The 25,000-nt window shown below is 32.5% G+C and overlaps 1 protein-coding gene across 40 annotated transcripts in view; it reads right to left on the bottom strand.

The window, feature by feature from the left end:
• The window catches only part of LOC145258136 (poly(rC)-binding protein 3-like), a 572,684-nt gene that overhangs the window by 218,578 nt on the left and 329,106 nt on the right, over window positions 1-25,000 (bottom strand). For 27 of the 40 annotated variants that reach the window (XM_080115905.1, XM_080115923.1, XM_080115891.1 and 24 more), the window contains 4 exons: window positions 13,912-13,944; window positions 10,725-10,841; window positions 9,153-9,272; window positions 8,024-8,152 (listed from right to left, as the gene is read on the bottom strand). In XM_080115905.1, coding sequence (XP_079972031.1) covers window positions 8,024-8,152; window positions 9,153-9,272; window positions 10,725-10,841; window positions 13,912-13,944 — 399 coding nt within the window. Of the gene's footprint in view, window positions 1-8,023; window positions 8,153-9,152; window positions 9,273-10,724; window positions 10,842-13,911; window positions 13,945-21,547; window positions 21,695-25,000 lie in introns of those variants that run through there. The other 13 variants (XM_080115886.1, XM_080115894.1, XM_080115909.1 and 10 more) reach the window with 3 other exon arrangements.

The following is a 25,000-nucleotide window of genomic DNA, read 5'->3' as shown; positions in this document are numbered from 1 at the left end:
GATGCAGAGTCTATTGGATCTCCTCTATCAAACCTGGCCCAAGAAGTTTAACCATTTCTCCGTTGAACGCTAATAATTACCTGGTGATATGATTTCGGCCTACAATCTTCTGAATGGGCATTATGACTAGGGCTATGACAACAGAATATTCTTATCATTGTTTTGACTCTCGAGTATATACCCGACACAAATGGACACAATTAATCAACCAAGAACCACATCACTATATAAAAGCATATAAGATATGAACGGATACATAGGGTTAACATTTCTAAGGACATACTTTAAGCGTAATACAAAATGAATCATATATATACATTTAAAAAAGCTACAATAATTCCTAACAATACTTATTCTCCATCAAAACTCGTATCGTTGAAATTGATTTGACAGCCAGGCTGCGACACTGACTTCCGGAAATAAGAAAAAAATAAATCTATGAATATAAAAGCGAAAATGTATGTATGTGTGTTCCCTTTTTCTGTGTGTCTACAAAAGGCTTCTTTCAGAGAAGCGGTCGTTCGCTTAACAACTTTTTAAAACTTTTTATATCACATAGAAATCGTAATATCTCACAATTAACAACGAAGCTCGCCTGTCTATTTAATTTGCTCGATTTCGGGAAGATAAATATTCAATATTTGTCGCTCGCCGCGTGTTGGGTTAGTCTTTTTCCTATAACATCTTGGGGGTGGGGAAAAAAAGCGTTCAGCAGTAAATGAATACCATCCCGCAGTTGACCTCATTAACTCATTAAAACGAGCACCTGCTAAATCCAACTAATTAAATAAATTCAAACGTGTTTCCGTTAGCATTTCGCGGTGGGACAATGGTTAACATCGCACTTCTTTTTTTTTCACACTTTAATTTACAACTTTGCCTCAACGGTCCGGGTTCGATCCTCATACTTACTTTTTTTAACCCCCCCCCCCCAAACATCCGGGCACCGCCGGGTACCCCTCGCTAGTAACATAATAAAACAGATAAAAGAAAATTCTTGCCAAACAGTTGTATACTTTATTTTTATTTTATCCCTTCAAGAAGAGACACTACTCTCAAAAATTAGGGCCATCAACAACTATCATCTCGTACGACATATTTTGTTGGTAAATAAACGTAATTGAAAATTATTGAAAAAATTTTTTATAATCTTGTCATTATTCTTTTATATAATAACTCGTGTCCACGGTGTTTCCTACAAACCACATTAATATAGCCTTCAAACAACTCCTTTCACACTACACACACAATGCTTCAAGATAACTGCAATATCCTTCTCAAATATAAAATGTTTCAAATGCAGAGTCCATCATAATTTCCGTAAGTACAGAATAACATTCAATTTGAATTTAATAGGCCCCACACTATCAGCTTAGCTCTAACCTCTGTCCCATCGCTGCAATGTTGATTCCCTGTGCCTGTTTTAAAAGCACTTTAACGGAATGTGCTCTGATGAACTCACAACTCCTGTTCCTTCTCGGTATACATACTCTTGACCAATCCAACTAGCAGCAAAATCCCACCCCTTCACAGTTAAGATCCCTAGATGCCGGAAAACCTACTCTAATAGTTTCTTCCCTTGGACTGTCAGACTTTGGAATTCTCACCCTGTTTCCTGTTTCCCTGACTACTGACATGCAGAAGTTTAAATTCACTGCAAACATCTCAGCACAGACCCTTGTTAGAAACAATCCCAAATAGTATCCCCTTGCATTCAATTGGCAATATGCTTCATGTAGGGTGAATAAGAGTAAAAACAACAATTCAAATCGGTGTAGTTTCAAATATAAGAGTGGATCAATAAACGTGTAACCAAACGCGTTTATTAATTGCATTTTAATATAGAAATCAATGCTAAATTCATGTGACTAATGTAGAAAACTAGAGCAATACCCCTCCAATATAAATAAAAGACAAGATAAATAAGAAAAAATAGCCAGCAGATCAAGATATTTTATTTGCCTTCTTTTTATGAGACGTGACACAAGGTCAAGTGTGGGTTTTTATGAAAGTGTTTCTGTTGAACGAGCTCGATTCGAATATGGTTCACTCAGGTCTTAGTCACCGTCGGCTTCTATAATTACTAAATTACTAGAAATCGTTATTGGAATTTTGAATCAAAATCCATTAAATGATTTTGATTCGAGAAAACGTCTCAAAATTAAGCCTTAACCTTAAAGGGTCATACAAAAAAAAAAAAAAAGTAAATTTAAATTCGGAGAATCTTGCTTGATTCGCGTTCAATAACTATGGATCAGATTTAATGCAAATCTGAAATATTTGCACTTTATGCCCCTTAACCACCTTTTTAGATACCCAAATAAACTGAAGTTTGTGTAATCTACAAATCTATAAAAGTGAGAATGTGCATGTGTGTGCGAGTTCACTTCTCAACCTATATACTCAACGAATTTTGGATCTACAAACTTTGAATTTGGTATACAGGATATTCAAACATGGGGAAAACTTTTTAATCAGTTTTCAGCCGAAAAAAAAGGTGCTAAAGGGGGTCCAAATTGACAATTTAATATTTTGGGGGTCATCGGATTTTTATGTTTGTCAACTATTTCACGAGGTTTGAAAAGACTTTGTAAAGCTTGTGTTAGGCTGGCCTAATGGTTATCGTACTTGACTTTCTTTTCTAAGGTTTTGGTTTCGATCTAAGCTCGAGTATTTTTTTTTTACTTACAAGAAGTGAACTGTTTAGAAAAAACGCATTACTCACATGCACATATCTGTTTCTTTCCACTATTTTTACTTTTTTTTTTTTTTTAGGAATTTAACGTTACATTTAATACCGGGCAACGCCGGGTACATCTTTTAGTATATATTGATTTATATCTAATATCTATTGTTAAAATTTCACAGAAAGTGCGGTATAGCAATTCACATGAAGGATGCCACCCCCCTTTTTACATACTTTGTCAATACCTCGGTTCAGTCTCAAGAGACAATAAATACCCATTGTAAGGATAACTGCACGTGTAATTGTGGGGCAAAGGTTGCACAATCCCGAACCACACCTCTTCTGAATCGACACTGCTCGAGTCCAGTAGCAATCAAAAGTCCAAGACGATTGGAAACAACGCTGATAAAGCAGAGATCACATACAACACCTGGAATTCCCAAATGGTCACCCATTTTACTTCTGGCTTGGCTCAACATTACTTAACTACATTGATCTAATCGGGACCAGTGTCAATGTGATTATATCATATACTATTACTACTTTGAAATAAAGTAAATTCAACTAAATATAGCTCACATTTAGACCATTTGCGCCTAACAGCTGTGTTCCAAAATTCATCCTTAGATAAATAAATCTTACTTTGGCTCATAGTCTATTATGATTCAAACTCATCTTTGTTTTCTTTTACAAAGGAGTCATAACTTATCAAGGCCCAAAGGACTCGAGGATAAGGGTTAATGCATTTACAGTTGTCAATTGGACAATATCATAGTAATAGGTAGTCGTGCAAATTTGGTAACTTGGATTACTTAAGGAGACGGCTCATAAAGAATTGTTTACATTGGACTTGAAGACGGCCATATAGTAGTCAGCTGGGATGCAGGGAAACAGAAGAGAGTTCCACAGGAGTGCAGTTCTAAGAAAGAAGCTTTGTTCATGGAATCCAAGTTTTAGCTTAGGCACATAGAAAGAGTGGGAGAAATTATTGATAGTGTTTTCAACTAGACGAGCCTTTTTTGTGAAAGTTTGGTGAGAGGGACATATATTGGAGCTCAGACGAGCACTTGCCATAAAAAATAACGATATAATATACAGAACAAATTCATAATAAACAAGAACAAATCTTAGGTTAATGTCAAAAAATAATTTTTGTATCATACAAATTTCAGGTCAAAAATCCCATCTTTCGTCAGTGAAAACTTCAGACCATTTTATGAATCTGCGCTACAAAATTATTGATCCACTCTCTTTTTATGACATCAAACAAACAAAAAAAAAACGTGCAAAATGTAAAAACAAGAAAATAAAACATTTAAACAAAAGCAGCATCTGCAAAACAAGAAAAATCATAGAATCAAACGTTCAAAAATGTTCATAGAAAAAAAATCAATAACCAATAAAAACAAATGCAAAATCAATAGTCAAAGATTAGAATTGATATATTGATGATGGCAAAAAAAGTATGCCGGAACCGTTTTACTATTTTACAGTGTGGAATGATAAAATTGTCGCCCTGATAAAGACGACATGATTCCATTTACCTTTTAATGAAAACCGATTTTTTTAGGGGGGGGGTGCAGACTATCTACTAATTGGCCAGTCGTGTACAAATCCTAAGAACGATAGGAGCCTTCTATCATGTCTGAAAGTGTTCAACGAGTGATATTGGAGATGCGGCATTGTACAACTCATCCTCCCTCCTGATCCAAGTTATGACAACAGGACCATTGCCAGCACCCTCAAAATGCAAATCTGGAAGGTTCAACACTTGAGGGCGTGTCCAGGGTGATAAAAACAAAGTTTCTGGTTATGGTCTTTGATGTGGTATCAAATGAAGGCCACATGATTTCCACCTCACATCTTCAAAGTCTGAAAATCAACAGTAAAAGTATACCTGAATGTGTTGGAGAGTGTGGTGGCCGCTGGCAGACCTGGCTGTGGCAGCAGGACTCGGCGCCAGTTCACAAGTCCAAAGAGATCCAGAATATATATCTATAAAAGTGAGAATGTGTGTGTGTGTGTGTGTGTGTGTGTGAGGACACTTCTCAACCTATATACTCAACAGATTTTTGATCTACAAACATTAAATTTGCTATATAGGATATTCAAACATGTGGAAAACTTTTTAATCGATTTTCATCCGGAAAAAAGGGCTGCTAAGGAAAGAGTGCTACGACTTTGTACCTTTGCTTTCACTGACTCCTCCCCCTCCTCCTCCTCTGACGTGAACCCACTGGAATACTTTGTCTGCTATACGCCGAGAACAGCAACATGGCCTCCTACAAACACAAAAGCCAGCCTGATTGACGCCATCCACCAAACTTCCATGGGTGCTTGTGGAAAAGACATGCTCCCAGTTCTGGACCCGTATCAAGGCGGTGACTGAGGCTGAAGGCGGCTACATTAGATTACAATAGATGTCAGCTCTACTACAAAATCAAGTTACCTAAATTGATTTTTTCAATAAAAGTTTTAAAATAAAGATGTAGTATTGTTTTCTTTAGGGTGACACTTTTATCGTTCTACCCTATAGAATGAATATCCATCCACTAATATCATCTTTATCTATTTTATATCTTTGAAATAAATTGTTCAGGAATTACTCCTGGAGTAACTTTGAGGAAAAAATGCCGATATCAGAAAGAGACTAATATTAATAAATCCATCATTATTTGAAAAAAAAAAAAAAAATACATGGACATGTTTCATGGCTACCAGACTCTAGCTATGTAAATACAACCGTGCTTATGCAGAATAAGGACCTCATGTTGTCGGAATTTTTTTGAACAGTTTACATGAAATTTCAGAAGATGCTGAATGAAATTTGATTTGTTTTTTTGTTTTTTTGCACAAACATTGGCCAATTTTTTCAATGAAAATATATTATTTCTGTTATGACGAAGATAATTTAATGAAAAATTCATTGCAAAATGAAAACAGTTTTTTTACAAAGAAAATACAATGAATGTAGCGTACAATGTTTGTAAATTTTTACAAAACTTTTAGAAAATTAAAATACAAATAAAAATACTCGTTGTAAGGTAAGTTTCATGAATCAATATTTTTTTTTGAATAACAAACAACTGATAGCAAACAAGCAATTTTTTATATTATTTTTGATTTTATGAATTTTTGTTCAAATCAAGATAAATATTTAGTTTTTCTTATAATAAAGCAATGAAAACAAATAAATCAAAAATCAAAAATGGTGTCGATAACTGTTAAAGTAAAAGTTTATTTAATTTAAGTAGTTTTATATGCCTTGATTATATTACATGGGCTTAACAATTAGCCAATCGCATTAAGGTGTTTCAAAATCATGTCATGCGTTTCATTATGGGACATCCCCTAATAAAAAAAAAAAAATCCACCCCCCCGTAATTCCTAACCTCGTTATTTGATAAAATCAAAGTAAAATCCTAAAACAGTTTGGCCATGTCAATAGTGGGGCAGGTGATCTCAATATTCTGTCAAATTTATGCTTTGAGAGTATGTTAGAAGGCAAAAGAGACAAAAGAAAGCCAAAGGGAAGATGGAGAGAAAATGATTTTGATTGGATATCTCTCAACTCCATCAATCAATTTTCCCTGGATCGGAAGGAATGGCGAAAAATAAGTCACGTGGGTTCGCAATCTGCACCAAACAGAAGATGCAACTCACGATAATGAACAAATAAATGGTTTTTTTTAATGAGGTTGGCTGCTGCGATTCCATTGGCTTAGCATTTCAGCAACTTTCAGCGTTTCATATAAACTGTCTGGAAATTTTTCCACGATAACATGACTCTTATTCTGCATCAGTAGCAAGAAAAAATATAAAGACGATTACATCAACAAAAAAAAAGATCAAGAAGAAGATGACCACACACACACACACATATATATATATATATATATATATATATATATATATATGATGGACTCTCCTGTTAATTTCGATGTATGAGCTTCCGCCACAACAATTAAGTTACTCGGAAATCCACACAAATGATTTGTTTATAGTGGTGAAGGTTTTGTGTAGAACCAACCGCACTTTTTGGTATTATTGTTAACCTCTGTCGGTGCAGATAACTGCCACAGGACAGAGTATACAGTAGACCGCAGGTTTTTACATCAGAGTTTCCTTCTCCTAGACGCATGTCTTAACAAAGACTTGGGGTGCATCTCTCCCAATGAATTAATACCCCTCCAAATATCAACCTGGAAATTTCTATGACTCAGCACGGTACATACAGCGCCTAACCTTCCCAAATGATCACCCATCTGGTACTGCCCAGGCTCAATGTTGCTTAACTCCGGTTATCGGGCGAGAACTGGTGTGTCAACGTGATTGTGCCATATATATATATATATATATATATATATATATATATATATATATATATATATATATATGGCACAAAGTGATGGGACGAATCCAATATTTTTCCTGATTTCGATACAATTACTCATTCCATACTAAATTGAGAATCTGATACAATTACCAATTCCGATTGTTTATAAATCTCTAAATATTTAATTATTGAATTGTTTTTTTTTTCCTAGATTATCATTAAAACACATGTTAAGGGTGCAGATATTTTCCCAAAAGTAAAAATACGCCTCTGGGAGAATAATCTATCGATTTTAGTTTTATTGGTAGTTTAAAATCAATAATATTTATTATTTTATGATTACTACTAGTAGAGGAAGATTTTACTTTAAACAAAATCGAATTAAAAAAGACAAAAGAATCGTTTTTGGCATCGGAAAATAGGCATAAAGTTCTGACTCCGATACTGATTCTGATACCTCCAAATGTTCCAATTTTTCCAACATTTCCGATGTTGATTAATTATCCCAACACTAATATATATATATTGATGAACACTTAATACGGTTTGTTCCTTGTTATCTCTCTCTCTCTATATATATATATATATATATATATATATATATATATACCAGTAACCACTTGAGGATAATAATTATTAAGATAAATTGATAAATTGTTATTTGGAATGATGAATATTATGAGAGTGGAATGAACTAAATTGGATTACGTATGAAGACGGTTTATAATAAGCGTTTATTGATATCAGACGACTATGCTATAGTTTGTAGAGATGCAGTGTCGTAGTGATGTGTTCCATAGATGCGATGTTGTTATTGTATAAAAAGAGGATAGAAAACGAACATTCCTAAAGGACACAATTATCAAGAAGAGTCTTTGTGTATAGCAACGTGTCTCCAAATTCATTTGATGGTTGTTTAGTCCGTGCATATATTTTCGGTTTTTAATTCTGAAAGTCAAATGATGAGAAAAAAGAAAGAAAAGGAGCCTTGCATTACTCACTTCCAACATGATTGAACAGATACTTTGAATACATTGTATTATGGCATCTGCCGTCCCTGATATTGTCACAGCACGTTCAGTGGAGTTGGGAAGCATTTCGCTGGCTACCTGAATAGAGGCACCTGTGCTCTGTAGAGTAAAAAAAAACAAAAAAAAAAAACAGTTCAGAATTAGTTTTGAAATAACACAATGGGAATGAGATTTATAGAAATTATAAATAATCAGAAGAAAATAAATTTTGCAAACAGAAAAATGTTGAACTACTTTTATTATCCATTATGAAATAAAAATTAGGACATATTGATACATAGTACCTTATGTTTAAAATAATTACACCAATTTTTTTATCAGATTCAATTATATACTTTTAATTATAGAAAATGTATGAAAATTTAACACTTAAACTAAAAGAAGTCTTAAGAAGAAATTGAAATTCAGGTATTCCAGCTTAATTGGTATCTAATAATTATAGATCAAATTCAATGCAAATTCAAAATATTTCAATTTTCGAATGAGAGATTGTGTACACATGATGCCACTTAAAATCTTTTAAAATACTTAAAAGAAACTGAGATCTGAAGAATATGTATTAGTTGATGCCTAATACTTATTAATAGATATTTACTGTGTATTATTAATAGACGTTTAATGCGTATTAATAGACGTTTAATGCGTATTAATAGACGTTTAATGCGTATTAATAGGTGTTTAATACGTATTAATTGATGTTTAATACCCCTGTCCCATCACCGCAATGTAGCATCTCTGTGTCTGTCTTAAAAATATTTGAATCGAATGATGTCTGATGAACTCATTGCACTTGTACCCCCTCAAGTTACATATCCTCGACAAACCTGCTTAGCAACAAAATCTCATCCCTTCACTGTCGAGATCCTTAAATGCCAGAAAGCTTTCTACTCTAATATTTTCTTCCCTCAGACAGCTAGACTCTGGAATTCCCTTCCTGCTACCTTTGTCCCTGACTGTACTGATATGCAGAAGTTTAAATGTAACATAAGCCAACATCTTGTTAAGCTTTCCTAGGCCTTGTTTGGGGTGAAAATTGATTAAAAAAAAAAATCAGTAAAAATATTTTGTTAAAGAACAAGAAATCAAAATTATAACTTACTTCTCTAATTTCTTTAATTTTTGACCCTCCTTTTCCAATTAAAGAGCCACATTGGCTTGCGGGCACAACCAATCGGAGAGTAACAGGAGGCTTAGGCACCGTGGGTGTATTCTGAAGATCCTAAACAAAAGAATAATTTAGAGACAGAAATTCAAAGGGAAAAGATTTTTTACAAAATAAATTTTTGAATTTCAAATACAGCAGCCATTATCAGTTGGCAAGTATCATTTGGAAATGTAGAATGCAAATAAACAAACAGAATTTGGGGAAATTTAACTTTTGTGTCAATAAAAAAATTCATTAATTATTGTCTGACATTTCATAAAATATTTATCATATTTCATATGTCATGAAATATCTTATATTTCATAAAATCTTTCTCATATTTCATGAATTATAATTTCATTTTTAAAAAATTGTTCTCGTACAATATTCTGATACTTCATAATATATTTCTCATATTTAATGAATTATTATCTTATATTTCATAAATTATTTCGCATATTCTATGAATAATTTCTGATTTTATGAATTTTGTTTCATATTTCATGAATTAATACCTTATACTTCATAAAATCTTTCTCATACTTCATGACTTATTTTTCACATTTTATGAATCTCATATTTCAATAATTATCTCATATTTCATATTATATTTTTCATAATTTAAGGAATTATTATCTCGTCTTTTATAAATTATTTTACATATTTCATGAATAGTTTCTTATATTTCATGAATTTTATCTCATAGTTCATTAATAGTTTCTCATATATCGTGAATTACTTCTCATATTTTGCAAATTATTTCTCATGTCATATTTCATGAAATATCATCTCATATTTGATAATTTATTTATCGAATTTAATGAAATATTATCTCAGATTTAATGCATTATATTTAATTTTAAATTTGTTATGTCATGGGTTAATTACTTCAATATATTTATTTATTCATTTAATGTGTCATCACTGGCTAGTATGGTCCTGGATATGACCTAAAACTATATCTGATGGTGAGGCCCCAGCTTGCGGGCTTTGGGGAGTGTGTAGCCACCCTTTAATTGGCATTGCTCCCAGGTCCACTCTGACCCGGAGTGGTCGTACCTGTTAGGGTCCCAACTATGGGTTAAATAGAATCTGACGTAAAAACAAATATACTCCATTAAATATCGTTCCTCGAAATAACTAGATTCGACATCAAATAACCTGAAAAAGCAAAAACAGCCAACCAACTGGCTAGTATATGGTTATTGCAGATCATAAAAAAAAATAGAAGCAACTGTTCTGAACCAGATGCATCCAATTTTGCCCAACTATTGTTGTAGTTGATCAGACCAACTTGCTGCCGGTCAGTTGATTAGCAACAGCTTAGTCACCATCTGCATCCATTCTTAGTCGATCTTTGAGGAAATATGGCCGACCTATCTTTTCACAATCTTGTCAGCCTAATCGATTTCATCTGCCTTTACCCTGACACCTGAGTAAGGTGATGAGGATCAGTGCTTTTGATTAAGGCACCCAAATAAAAATTGAAAGAGTGAAAGCAAAAGTGAGCAAAAACCATAACTTTACCTCTTCAAACTTTTTACAAATCATCGTGAAGGCTCGATTGATGCTTTCTAAAGAGCCTGTGATAGTCACTATCCGCTCCGGGCATGAGCCATCTGATATGTTAATTTTGGCCCCACTCTGAAACAGAGGAACAAAACATTAAACAAATTCATCAGAAAGCTTTGTGATGACAAAGTGTTTTTTTTTTCTGAAATGTACGTACATATGGTTAAATACTGTTAGGTGTTTCTGGAAGGTGATTATAATATTTAGAATTTTTATCAAGACTTTTCAATTTTATACCGAATTTATATGTATATATATATATATATATATATATATATATATATATATATATAGTAGAAATGGTAATTAATAAAAACCTGAAGAAAGTGCTCAATACTGTTGTAGAGTAAATATGCGTTTTATTTTTTATTACCGTATTTTTCGGTTTAGTTACATTATTGTTTCAGCTACACGAGACGCCAACAACCTAAACCCTAAGACCCGAAATTTAAAGTAACCCCCCTCCTCCTACCCCCATATATCTCCCTCCCCCTCCATATATCTCTATGCCCTCAGCCACACCAGAGATGAACTTTCCAGACCCCCCCCACAACCACCTAATGTCCTTACACTCCAAAACTAAAACATTACCGACATACCAAGCACCCCTCCCACCTTTCCCCCTATTCCCTTCTTTTTCTGCTTTTCTAGCACCCCTCATTCACTCTTCCATCCAACCATAAACGAACATTTCTGTAAAAGTCTGAGGAAGCTACCTGACGGCCAAAAAACGGCCGGGTAGCTGAAACAATAATGTAACTAAACAGAAAATACAGTAATAAAAAATAAAACGTATATATATATATATATATATATATATATATATATATATATATATATATATATATATATATATAACGTATATATATATATAAAACGTATATATATATATAAAACGTATATATATATATATAAAACGTATATATATATATATATATATATATAAAACGTATATATATATATATATATAAAACGTATATATATATATATAAAACGTATATATATATATAAAACGTATATATATATATATATAAAACGTATATATATATATATATAAAACGTATATATATATATATAAAACGTATATATATATATATATATAAAACGTATATATATATATATAAAACGTATATATATATATATAAAACGTATATATATATATATAAAACGTATATATATATATATAAAACGTATATATATATATAAAACGTATATATATATATATAAAACGTATATATATATATATAGTAAGTTATAAAAATATATATGGCAATTAAGCTACACAGAATATTCCATGTTTCATCCACACTAGGATTCGTCAGGCTTATGATGAATCCTAGTGTGGGTGAAGCACAGAATATTCTGTGTAGCTTAATTGCTGTATACATTTTTATAACTTACTACCTAGCTCTACCTATGCATTGAGCACTGTTCAAGTGAATACTAAAAATTTACTCATAAATTAATATAAAAAAGTATCATTTTATGTGAGTAAATCAAGTAGTCATATATATGTATATATATATATATATATAGTCTTGGGCTTCCGGTTCATTGACTGTCATGGCTCTTGTGAGCTGCGACGTTGTTTGGCTGTGGAATTTATTATATACATTCTCTCACATTCTGAAAATCATATATATATATATATATATATATATATATATATATATATAAATGGAAATTATGAAGTAAATTGTGTAGAATTACAATAAAATGTATTATTTGACAAAGGAGTAAAAATGATTATTAAAGTTTTTTCCTTAATCCATGGATTTTCAATGAATGGCTCATCTCATCGGAGGGAATGTTAATAGAAAAATAGGTAATTATACATTGTGCAATGAGGATATAAAAAGATATAATAGAAGAAATTCTCAAATGTTCTCATTTTCTGAACAAAAGTCGGCGATGAGAGCATTTGAGAATTGCTTCTATTATACATTCAACACCATTGAAAACTTTAATATAAGAAAGAAATATATAGCGATTTAATATAAATTAACGACAGAAACAATTTATCTGAAAAATGTACATAAAAAAACTGCTTTACAGCTAATTCATTTCAGCATTTTGTCTGCACAAATATCGAGTTATTTAAAGGACTTTCAATATTTCATTTATATATGCATACATACATACATACGTACATATATATATATATATATATATATATATATATATATATATATATATATACATACATACATCCATATATGCTTAAACATACATATATACACACACATGTATGTATTAATATATATATAATTATTTCCACAGCCAGACAAAGTCGCAGCTCACAAGAGCCAGCACAGCTAACAAACCGGATGTCCAAGACTCGAGTTTCGCTGTCATTTGGGTTCATCAGTTAGACACATAATAACTTGGGATTCGAAACCCGAGTCTCTTGCATGCGGGGCGAGCACTCTGCCAACTGAGCAAACGTGCCACACACAAGAAAGTCTATTAACTAACATAGATCAAGCAAATAGTGGCGAAAATCCAACAGTGGAACCGACTTTGTCTCGGACAAGGAAGGTGATCATCAGCTATAACTCAAACTGATGTCTCACAAGTATGAATTTTATACTCATTAAGGATATATATATATATATATATATATATATATATATATATATATATATATATATATATGATAGAGTTTATAGGTTCCAATTTTAATTAAGAAAAGTCAATTTTCCAAATAAAATTTAGAATTTAATGCTTGAACCAAGGAATACAATGTTTAAGTTAATATATATTGAGCAATTTTATTTGGCTGGGATTGTCTTATATGAAAATTTCCTTCTGATATTAGATAAGACTTGAAACTACTAGATTTACCAACTTGTAATTTAATTAATTGCAATACATTAACGTATATATATATAATTTTATTTTGTATTTTTTGTATTAATTTTTATGCGTGCATATATATATATATATGTGTGTATGTGTAAAAATTAATACAAAAAATATAAAAAATATTTACACCTTTTATCTATTTTAATTGCTTCAATAAATTATATTCAAGAAATCACACTTTTGATGATCGTCATTATCGAATTTTCGTAATAATGCTCAACGTAGGAATTTGAAATTTATCGAAAGTAAAAAAAAAATTATGAATATAACCACTGACCTCTTCTCTGAACTTCTTGATATTGTCGCCTTTCTGAAAATGGAAGAAAGAAAAAAAAGAAATACATTAATGACTGTCTACATCTCTATTTTTTAGGAGTATGCAAGGAGTATGCAAGGAGTATGCAAGGAGTATATATAATTATTTCCACAATCAGACATAACAGCTTATACACGTCATATCAAATAAAGAAATCCTAGATTCGAGTTTTTTCCTCCTCCTATCTATATATTAATGTTGGGACGATTAATCTGAACGTTTGAGAGCATTAAATCACTTTTGGAATCGGGAAAATTTCGGCCTACTTTCTGATGTCCAAACGATTCTTTTAATTTTTTTTTTTACATTGTTGGTCCTAATGATAAAACGGTAAATCCATAGAATTTAAACGACTAATAAAATTAAATTCTGTTATTCATTTACTACAAGAGTAATTTTACACTTGTAAAATATATGCACATATTACATGTCTTTTTATTGTAATTCAAATTAAAAAAAAAATAACTCTATAGCTAAATTTTTAAAGATTTAAAAAAAAAAAAAGAAAAGTTCATACTTGTATATGAATTGGGAATTTGGAGCAAAATTGATAATTTTATCAGAATCGAGGAAAATATAGGAAGTGTCCCATCACTAATATATATATATATATATATATATATATATTGGCAGCAAGTCATTATTCAAGCACGTCTGATTGAACACGACAAAATTATTCTTTTTTTTTTTATCTTTCTGGATATCTTTTCCATTTGCAGTCTTTTTAATTTCAGCAGGTATGTTATATAAAATGGCGCCCAAAAGTTATTGTTCGGCCATTCTATCGGATGCACCGATAGAAAGTACTTAAGAATATGGCCGAACAACAACTTTTGGGCGCCATTTTATATAACGTGCCTGCTGAAATTAAAAAGACCGTTTGGCAAATGGAAAAGATATTCAGAAAGATCGGAAAACAGGATAACTCTGTCGTGTTCAATCACATGTGCTTGTATATATATATATATATATATATATATATATATATATATATATATAATAATTAAGTTCAGTTATATTGATAACATGAATTAAAAACCAATATTTTTTCATAAATGCTCAATTTTTTTTAAAACGATTAACTTAGCAGCCTGCCCAGAGTTGCCCGGTCGTAAAATATGCATGAATATTATATTTTAATTAATGCAGATTTCTTATTTCTGATAAATAGAAATACCGTAGGTATTTAACTGATGTAATGGAATAACCTAACATCCCTTAATAGATGAGAGGAATTATGGATATATTGCCCCTCTCACGTGACTGAGAGAGAAGGAAAAAGACAGGAAGAGAATAAGAAAATATGTCGAGTAACTCTTATTTAACATGTATTCTCTTGTAAATAAACCCCTTTTGTATTTCACCCATAATCCCGTGTTTCTTGCTGTATTCTTATTTAAAGTAAGGATATAACATTAACGTAACATAAATTCCTTTAAAAAAAAAAATGAAGTAAAAAGAAAAACGGAAAGAAACTGAGACGTGCATGCGAGTATTATGTTTTTTCTAAACAGTTCACTTCTTGTAAGTAAAAAATATATATACCCCAGCTGTAATCGAAACCAAAACCTAAAGACAGTGACTCAAACCTCAAGATAGCCATTAGGCCAGCTCACCACAATCTTTAAGAAGTGTTTTCAAACGTACCTATTCTTAACATAAGTAATCTGTTATGTGAATGATTTGCACATGCACAGTCGTGAAACAGTTGACAGCAGATAAAATTATGATAATTTCAAGTGACATTTTTTACAATTTTAACCCCTTAGTAGTACATTTCTTTTTGGATGAAAATTGATGAAAAAGTTTTCCACATCTATGAATACCCAATATATCAAATTTAAAGTCTGCAGATCAAAAATTCGTGGAGTCTATAGGTTGAGAAGTGTCCTCACACATTCTCATTTTTATAGATGTATAGATTAGCCGTGCCGAATACTGCAGGGTGACTCTTTAAACATGTTGCCCATGGAACCTTTCATAAAATTTTAATTCTTTCTATAATCCAACCATCTTTGACACAAATAAATGCACAAACAAAACATGTGATTTCATGGTAATAAGGAAAAAAAGAACACTTTTATAGTTAGATATCTAGAGATTTATAAAGAATCGAAAATTGGTAATTGTATCAGAAGCGAAAATTTAGTATGGAATCAGTAATTGTATCGGATTGAGAAAAATATTGAAATCGTCTCATCATATATATATATATATATATATATATATATATATATTGAGATTATACATACAAGCATTTGGACGATGTCAAAACATTGTTAATTCACTAACCGTACAGCAGCAGCCATATAGTGTAGTGGGGAGAAGCCTTGACTGTTGTTTGGGTGGTCGGGTTTCGATCCTGGCTTGAGGTAGTTGCCTGTTTAGCCGCACTGATGAGCTGTGATACAGCGAAACAGTACAGTGTGTGGATGGCTATATATATATATATATATATATATATATATATATATATATATATATATATATATATATTACCCCTGCTGAATACTGCAGGGTGACCCTCTAAACATGCCACTCATATAATCTTTCATAAAATTTTACATTTCTTTCTATAATCCAACCATCTTTGACATAAATAAATATCAGTCTATGTGTGACTTGTCCACCAAGTTTCACCTTTTAATGTCCCACTGTCTTTGTTTCATTACCATTCACTGATAAGCACACCTGGATATACAAAATTTTCAATAATTCTTTTGCACTCCTCTTTTGGCATTCTCCTGATTTTATCTGTGATACTCCTCTTTTATTCCCATTGTGGAGATTGCTTTAATAGAAGTTTGAGATAACTTTACAGATAAATATCTAGAGGGTTATGCTCGAGTGAGTGTATTACAACTTCTGCTGATGAGACAATCACTAAAGTGTCTCTCGTGTCATTGGAATATGATAAAACAGAAACTGTTGGACATATATATATGCACAACTTGGACAAGACATTTACAAATACATACCGGTTAAAGATCTGATCTCGACTATCAATCCGATAGAAACTGAATCATGTCGGTGGCCTTTTATCCATCTTATCTGTAATATTTATGCCTATTTTACGACTGGGCAACTCTGGGTGGCCTGCTAGTATATATATATATTAGGTTGAGATGAAAGTTCTTGCAGAATTTTTAATTTTGACTTCAAATGATGTATTGTCTTTGGTAGTTCTAGAGAAGTCCACCCTCCCAGGCTTTGCCTCCCCTCTTTGTGGTAAAGTTAGTTTATTGTTAACTGCCTGAGATACACAGACTGGGAAATGCCGACGAGGCCGTCACATCTTCCTGTGGTCAGAAGAAAGTAAATACTAACTAAAGTTTATGTGCACCAAAGAGGGTTGGATTGCGAAAACGGGCGATGGATTTTATTAACGATTCTATGGGTAGTATTTCTTTTTTTGAGGCGGGTGGGGTGGATAACTCTCTGATGACATCCACATGCTGCTAATTGCACCGCGAAAAATAATCGGTTGTTATTTCAAATTAAACCTAATAAAATAATTTAAAAAAAACAACAAAAATTGAGCAAAAATCTTTGAGGAACGTGGCTGAATTGAAAATATGATTTTCCAAAATCCACGAAAGTTGATCAAGAAGTTTTTTTTCATATATAGAAAATCATTTTTGTACGATATTTGGCGATTAATAGTACATCGTAGCCATTACAAGGCTGATTTTGATCTCTATTTCGGGAAAGATTGTTAAGGGGGTGGGGGGGTAACCGGTGATGAATTTTTAAAATGGCGGAGCAAAACACACCATCCTTGCTCCCTCATACAATTTATTTTCTTACTAAATGAAAAAAACAAAACAACTTGATCAATTAACGTGATCTACATAATATAACGTGTTTATTCTGTGACGGGTACGTACATCGTAAGGATTTTTTTGTTTTTATTTTTTTTTTTATTGGGTTGAATGCTAGACAAGCACTTTCAATATAAATTAAAGTCACAAATTTAAGCGTGGGTTGGGAATGGATTAAAGCTAAATAAATCTCATGGTACGTTAAGGAAGATTAATACAAGAAAATTAGTCGGGGTAAATTAGGCAGTGACAATTTCTAGAAATACATTATATTAATAATTAGGAGTGAGGATATTGACAGACAAGGACAGACATCTAGGACTGTAATGGTTGGTGAGCGCAAAAATTTAAGATAAAAAGAGTTCTGTTTGCCAATTTTCAATATGAAGCGAACGATTGCTGGTGTTGGGAACTTTTGCAAACACCTAAATAATTTGAGAAAACTGTATTTCCACAAGAAACTTAGTTTTTTTGCTTATTTAACGACTCAAGACGAATAACGTATTTTTTTTTTTAATTTTCTTCCTTTGAAGATGTTAACACTGGATATGGGGCAGCCAAACCAGCTGCCAACACTGCTCTGCTTTTTATTGATACCAACCGAGAGCTCTTTTTAGTATCCTCGTTGTTCCCTTTAGTGTAATTATTTGGATCTCTTTTGCTCTTGATTCACCAGGAATATTTGTTAGGTAGGACTTCAGGTTCTTCTTCATAAGCCCTGTGGCACCTATAATAACTGGTATGATTGATATAAAAATATAATTACCTTCGTGTGAAATTTCATAAAAATCGGACCAGCCGTTTTCGAGTCCGTAGGGAACGGATACACAGACACAATGTTCCTTTTATATGATAGTAGAGATATGAGATTTTAAATTACAAATAAAACTAAAATTTACGGATCATAATAACAGACTAGGTAAAAATGGCACCGAAAATAAATGGACTGATAAAAATGGCACGAGTGGATATCTAGATTTATCAAAATCTTGGATACCATGCACAAAGAAACAGCACGGAAACGTTTTTGAAATTATAAAGAAAAATGATATTTTACATTTTAGAGTAGACGAGGATTCTATTGTTCAGATTTTACAAACATCGGAGCTCCCTAAATTTTCATGAAGGGTTCCATCCCCTTTTTACTCCCTTTGTATGAGACGAAATTAAATTAAATATTACCCACATTACCACTCCTTACGCACAGGAGCTATGTTATAAAATTCATAATGCGCAGGTAATTAGTTTCGGACACAAACCTGTACATACAAATGTGTCAACATATGCACATACTTCTGGGGTAAAAAAATAGGAGGCCTTACTTTTAGAATGATCCTTGTATGACAAAGCACGCTCCGGGCGCGCATGCACAGCCATCGTTCATCGATGGCAAAAGCGCATTGACAATGGGGATGACTATGTAGAAAAAATAAAATTTGAAGCATAAAAGGTTACTTAGTTTAACAGTATCGCTCTCGTCTTCGTAGCTCTTCAACTTTTTGAGTTAAAATAGAATGGTTTCTTTTTGGAACGATCCTCGTACTTTTCTAACAATGTAGTGACCACTTTGGTTCTGACAGTCATTATAAAGTAAACTGACCTGCACGGTATATTTAGTCGAGCTTACACCATGAGTTTCGTGTTTAAAAATAATTGTCCTCCTCTCGCATTGAAGATATAGTTTCTAGTTCAACCAGGTTTATAATGCCCAAAATGTCTGGTGTTCTTGATATTATAGTATTACTAGCAGGCTGCCTGGCGTTGCCCGGTCGTAAAATATGCATAAATATTATATTTTAATTAATACACGTGCGTGTATTATGTTTTTTTTCTAAATTGTTCACTTCTTGTAAGTAAAAAAATAAGGAAAAAAAAATACTTGAACTAAGATCAAAACCAAAACGTAAAGATAGTGAATCAAGCACGATAACCATTAGACCAGCGCGACACGATCATTAAGAGGTGTTTTCAAACTACTTATTCTTAACATAAGTAATCTGTAATGTGAACTAATCACGCATGCGCATTCGTGAAACAGTTAGCAAAGAGATAAAAATCCAAGGAGCTCCCCACGTACCAATTTTCCAATTTTAACCTCTTAGCAGCAGCCCTCACGCGCGCACACACACACACTTTTATAGATATATAGATAATGGATTTGAACACCTGCGTCATTTGACTTGCAATAGGTTATCAGAGTTTAAATAAGCAAAAAGGAAATTGTAAAAAAGTAAATGTTTTCAATAACTTAAAAAAAAATGGTTAGGGTTTGGATAAAGATAAAGAAAAAAATTAGGTATTTTTGCAGTATCTGACCCAGACCCTCGGGATTTTCCGTCACTCCCGGCTCGAGCTCGACCGGCAATCATTGGATTAAGCTGAGCGTTGTTCAAATGTTGAAACGCTAAATCGTACCAAACCGAAACGCCGAAACAAATGTATTCTTCCAGGGATCAAAGACAACGAATCACGTTGAAAGGAAGCAAAACAGTAAAACAAGAAAGAATCCTGAACCAACCGGGAGCTTCTAGGTACATATCCAATTGAATTTATGTGGAAACAAAACATTTATTGACAAACAAATTTATGTACTTTCACCTAACATAATTCATATTTTCTACTAAAGCAACTTCCGTTACCAAAACAAAAATGTTTACTTTAAATTTTCTCGAAAAAAAAATATGTACTAACCTAAACAATAATGTTTACTTTAAATTTTCTCGAAAAAAAAAAACTGTACTAACCAAAAAAAATGTTTACTGTAAATTTTCTCGAAAAAAAAAAATATGTACTAACCTAAACAATAATGTTTACTTTAAATTTTCTCGAAAAAAAAAAACTGTACTAACCAAAAAAATGTTTACTGTAAATTTTCTCGAAAAAAAAATATGTACTAACCTAAACAATAATGTTTACTTTAAATTTCTCGAAAAAAAAAAACTGTACTAACCAAAAAAATGTTTACTTTAAATTTTCTCGAAAAAAAAATATGTACTAACCTAAACAATAATGTTTACTTTAAATTTCTCGAAAAAAAAAAACTGTACTAACCAAAAAAATGTTTACTGTAAATTTTCTCGAAAAAAAAATATGTACTAACCTAAACAATAATGTTTACTTTAAATTTCTCGAAAAAAAAAAAAAAAAAAAAAAAAAAAAAACTGTACTAACCAAAAAAAATGTATACTGTAAATTTTCAAAAAAAAAAAACTGTACCCTCCCCCCCAAAAAAATTCATCTTTCTTAAAGAAACTTTTGTTAAATGAAAAACTTTTGTTAAATGAAATAAAATTTAATAAACAATACAAAATGCAACTTTTCTTGAAAAAAAAAAAACATATATTCAGTAAATTTACGATAGCTTTTATTTATTTTTATTTATTGTATTTTCGATTTTTTTTTTCTGAGTTTGTTTGTTTTGAACTTCATTGGCGTTTGTTACTTTACCCGGTTTAATCCAGTGATTGTTTGTCGATCCCGAGCAATGATTGATGGAAAATCCCGAAGATCCGGGTCAAATACTGCAAGAGTAGTAAAATTTCTGTTCGAGGAATTCATAATCACAGAATGGTTACAATACATGTTCGTCTGGGTAGTGATAAACCGGTGCATTTCCATGCAACTAAGAGCTGAAGCTAATAGGGTGGTTTTGGCAACATGGCGACAACCAGGGCAACAGCAGCAGCAGCAGCAGATGACAGTTGGTGGGAGATGAGACATGCAGGCGTATATGGCTGGTGTGTTGTCTGAGCTCAGAAACATAGACAAAGACTCACCTGCAATCAGTCAGTACTGCCTGAATATGGTCAGCCAAGCATCTCCCATTTGGTCGACTATCCGCCTGCTCCCAACTTGACGCACAGATAGTATAACGGACAACTCGGAGACCGAATGACTATAGTCATATTGGCGGGCTGGACACCCTGTCAGTTGTATATATAAACGGGCCTGTACTCGAGCAATTGCGTGACAATGAACACAGAGTTAAGAAAGGTCAAGGGTTAATGGCAAAATTGGAATCGGGATCAATATTTACAGAGAGGCTTCGGTTCTCCCTGCAATTTCCAAGAGTTATTTATTTTCAGGTACATTGAAGAATTGGTTAGTTTGTACATAGAAACGGTATACTTTGTCGATTATGAGCGTGTTAATTAACTATATGTACACATACACACACACACACACATACACATGTATGTTTCATTGAAAAACAAGGATAATTCCTGTTTGTTTCTCTTGTAATTCATCTTTTTCTATTTGGTGGAATAATGTTCGAACGTCCTGTTCAAGTGTAGAAAGAAATTCACCATAGTCACAAACATTTTCAACTCCCATGAGTAGTCTTCAGGTGAGTGATGAATTAAAAACAAATCACTTACTCATACGCAATAACCTGACACCCGACGACAAATTGCTAAAAACTAGCAACGCTGTGTATGTTTTTAAGTCCTATAAGGGAATATGTCTCCAAAAACAATTCATACATCGGCATGACAAGGACAAGTATTTCTTGACGGCTTACATGTCACCTGTCTTCCCCTAACAGCTCCATCTACCAGCACCTAGTAGCACATGACACCCCAAAAATAAATTTGAAAAATTGTCAAAAATACCGCCATTTTAGTCGTCTCATATTGCTACATGCGTCTCCCACTCATAGAAGCCTTACTCATTCGCACAAACAAACCAGCCATCAATCAGGCTCAATATGAGGGGGAAAGTACGCTTAAGTGTTTTTAAATGATTTGAATTGACTTTTTCAATGAATTCACTGAGCGCCATTTTTTAATTCATCATTCGCCTGAAGACGATGCATGGAAGTCAAAAATGTTTGTGTCGAATTTCTTTTCACACTTGAACAAAACTTTCAAACATTGGCCTGCCAAATGGAAAAAAAAAATGGATCACAAGAGAAACAAACTGGTATTATTCCTGCTGTTCTATGAAACATGCATAAGATATAAAATGCTGACATTATATATATATATATATATATATATATATTATTATCGTTTTATCTGTTTTAGTTAGACATGTTTCTGCTACCGGATCGTATTCACGATCCAGCAACTTCGCCAGACTTAAACAGAAGTGGTTATGATTTTTTTTTCATCGTCTTCTAATATTGTCTTTCCAAATCGTAATAACCACTTCTGTTCAAGTCTGACGAAGTTGCTGGATCCTAAATACGATCCGGTAGCAGAAACATGTGTAACTAAAACAGATAAAACGGTAATAAAAATATATATTTGCTCTGCAATAGTATTGAGCACATTCTTCAGGTTTTTACTAATTACCAGTTTTGCTAAATATATATATATATATATATATATATATATATATATATATATATATAAACAGAAAGCTTCTGTTTAATGATAACTTTTTTTATTTTTTCAATTTTTCGTATCATCTTTTTTTGCATATACATCGAACGTATGTATGGCCCAAGCATTTTTTTTAAGTGTCCACGGTTTTTAATTTTTCGTGAAATTGTCTTCACATCATCAGGAACGTGTGTTAATCTCGGTATATATATATATATATATATATATATATATATATATATATATAATGTTCAGAATGTGAGAGATTATATATAATAAATTCCACAGCCAAACAATGTCGCAGCCCACAAGAATGTGTTCGTATGTGTCTAACTGATGAACCCAAATGAGGGCGAAACTCGAGTATTGGACTTCCGGTTCGTTGACTGTCATGGCTCTTGTGGACTGCGACGTTGTTTGCATGTGGAATTTATATATATTAAGGTATTTACAGCTTCTCTTCTAATTTTCGGATTTTAATCATGTCAAAACGCACTTTATTTCCTTTTGATGGATTGATTGTTGCTATTTCTTCTGAGTTATGGGCATAATATATTCACTGATTGATATAATAAGTGATTGATTTTGTGCTACAAAACAGATACTGTGAAGAATTGTAAATGTCAAATAAATTAAAGGAATAAATTGTATGATGGTCAACATCATGAACTTTGGAATATAGTTTTTTGTCATTTATTCATTGTGTGTGTGTGTGTGTGTGTGTGTGTGTGTGTGTGTGTGTGTGTGTGTGTGTGTTCACTTGGAAGGTCACCACTCGTCAAGGTATGAAGGCAACTCTAGGATAAGGGTTAAATGTTAGGAGAATAGTGAGACAAGATCAGTCATGGTGGAAGTTGGGTAGGACTATCTAAGAGGACAGCTCAATAGGAATTTATTGTCATTAGATTTGAAAACTGTCATGTTATAGCCAATAAGGAAGCAAACATACTGTATTGCGTTTCACAGTCAGATGGCTCATGGAAATAAATTATGCTCATGGAATTTTCGTTTAGTTACAGGGACGGTTCATAGATTGGAGCTCAGTCAAGCACTTACCACAAAAGTAACGATAGAGCAGAGATAGACTCATAACATCTCTTCTGTGAGAAAGAGGAAGTAGGAAAGCGGAAGGGCTTTCTTTATGGTGAAAGAGTGTTTTATAATAAGTGATAAAAAATATACAATCTCAATATACTTTCTTTAGAAAATGCACACACAAGCATGCAAACACACACACACACGCACACACGTGTGTGCGTGTGTGTGTGTGTACAATTTTATAAAAGGAACTTTGTCTGCATGTTTGTGTCAGTAAGTCTTTGAGTTCGTTCCTTATGGACTCGAAAACGGTTGGGCCGATTTTTATGAAATTTCACATGATGGAACTTCATGTGCCTGGCAGTGTTCTTAGATAGGTTTTGTATCAGAATGTCTTCGACAATAATCGATAATCGAAATAATTCGATGACAGAAGGAACAGGTGATTTTGACCGAAGTTAATACTAACATCACAAGTGCATTTGCTAAGTTTTATTGCCGCACAAACTGAAAAAACCGACATATAAAATCAACAGTAGGTTCTTTGATATAACAGAGGCGCGTTCAAAATAAATGTTTCAGTTTAGAGCACAACTGAACCACAATACTTGACATTTTTATTTTAAGCTTTAATTCAAGCCAATATATATATATATATATATATATATATATATATATATATATATATATGTATATATAAACCAACAGTAGGTTCTCTACAGTGCAATGAAGACTGCAATGTATTGTGAAATAAGTCACTACAAGAGGCATATGAGCTTCTTCCTGGTGCACCGCGATGGGTCCCCAACTAGAGCAGACAATCAATGTGATTAAAAAAATGGGTGATTTCACCGATTTCGATGA

This window comes from Euprymna scolopes, chromosome 33 (genome assembly GCF_053919585.1).
Source record: "Euprymna scolopes isolate OS-2025 chromosome 33, ASM5391958v1, whole genome shotgun sequence".
In the NCBI taxonomy this organism is placed as follows: Eukaryota; Metazoa; Mollusca; class Cephalopoda; order Sepiida; family Sepiolidae; genus Euprymna; species Euprymna scolopes.
Note: the sequence above shows the minus strand (reverse complement) of the source record. Positions and strands in the feature narration are given on the sequence as shown.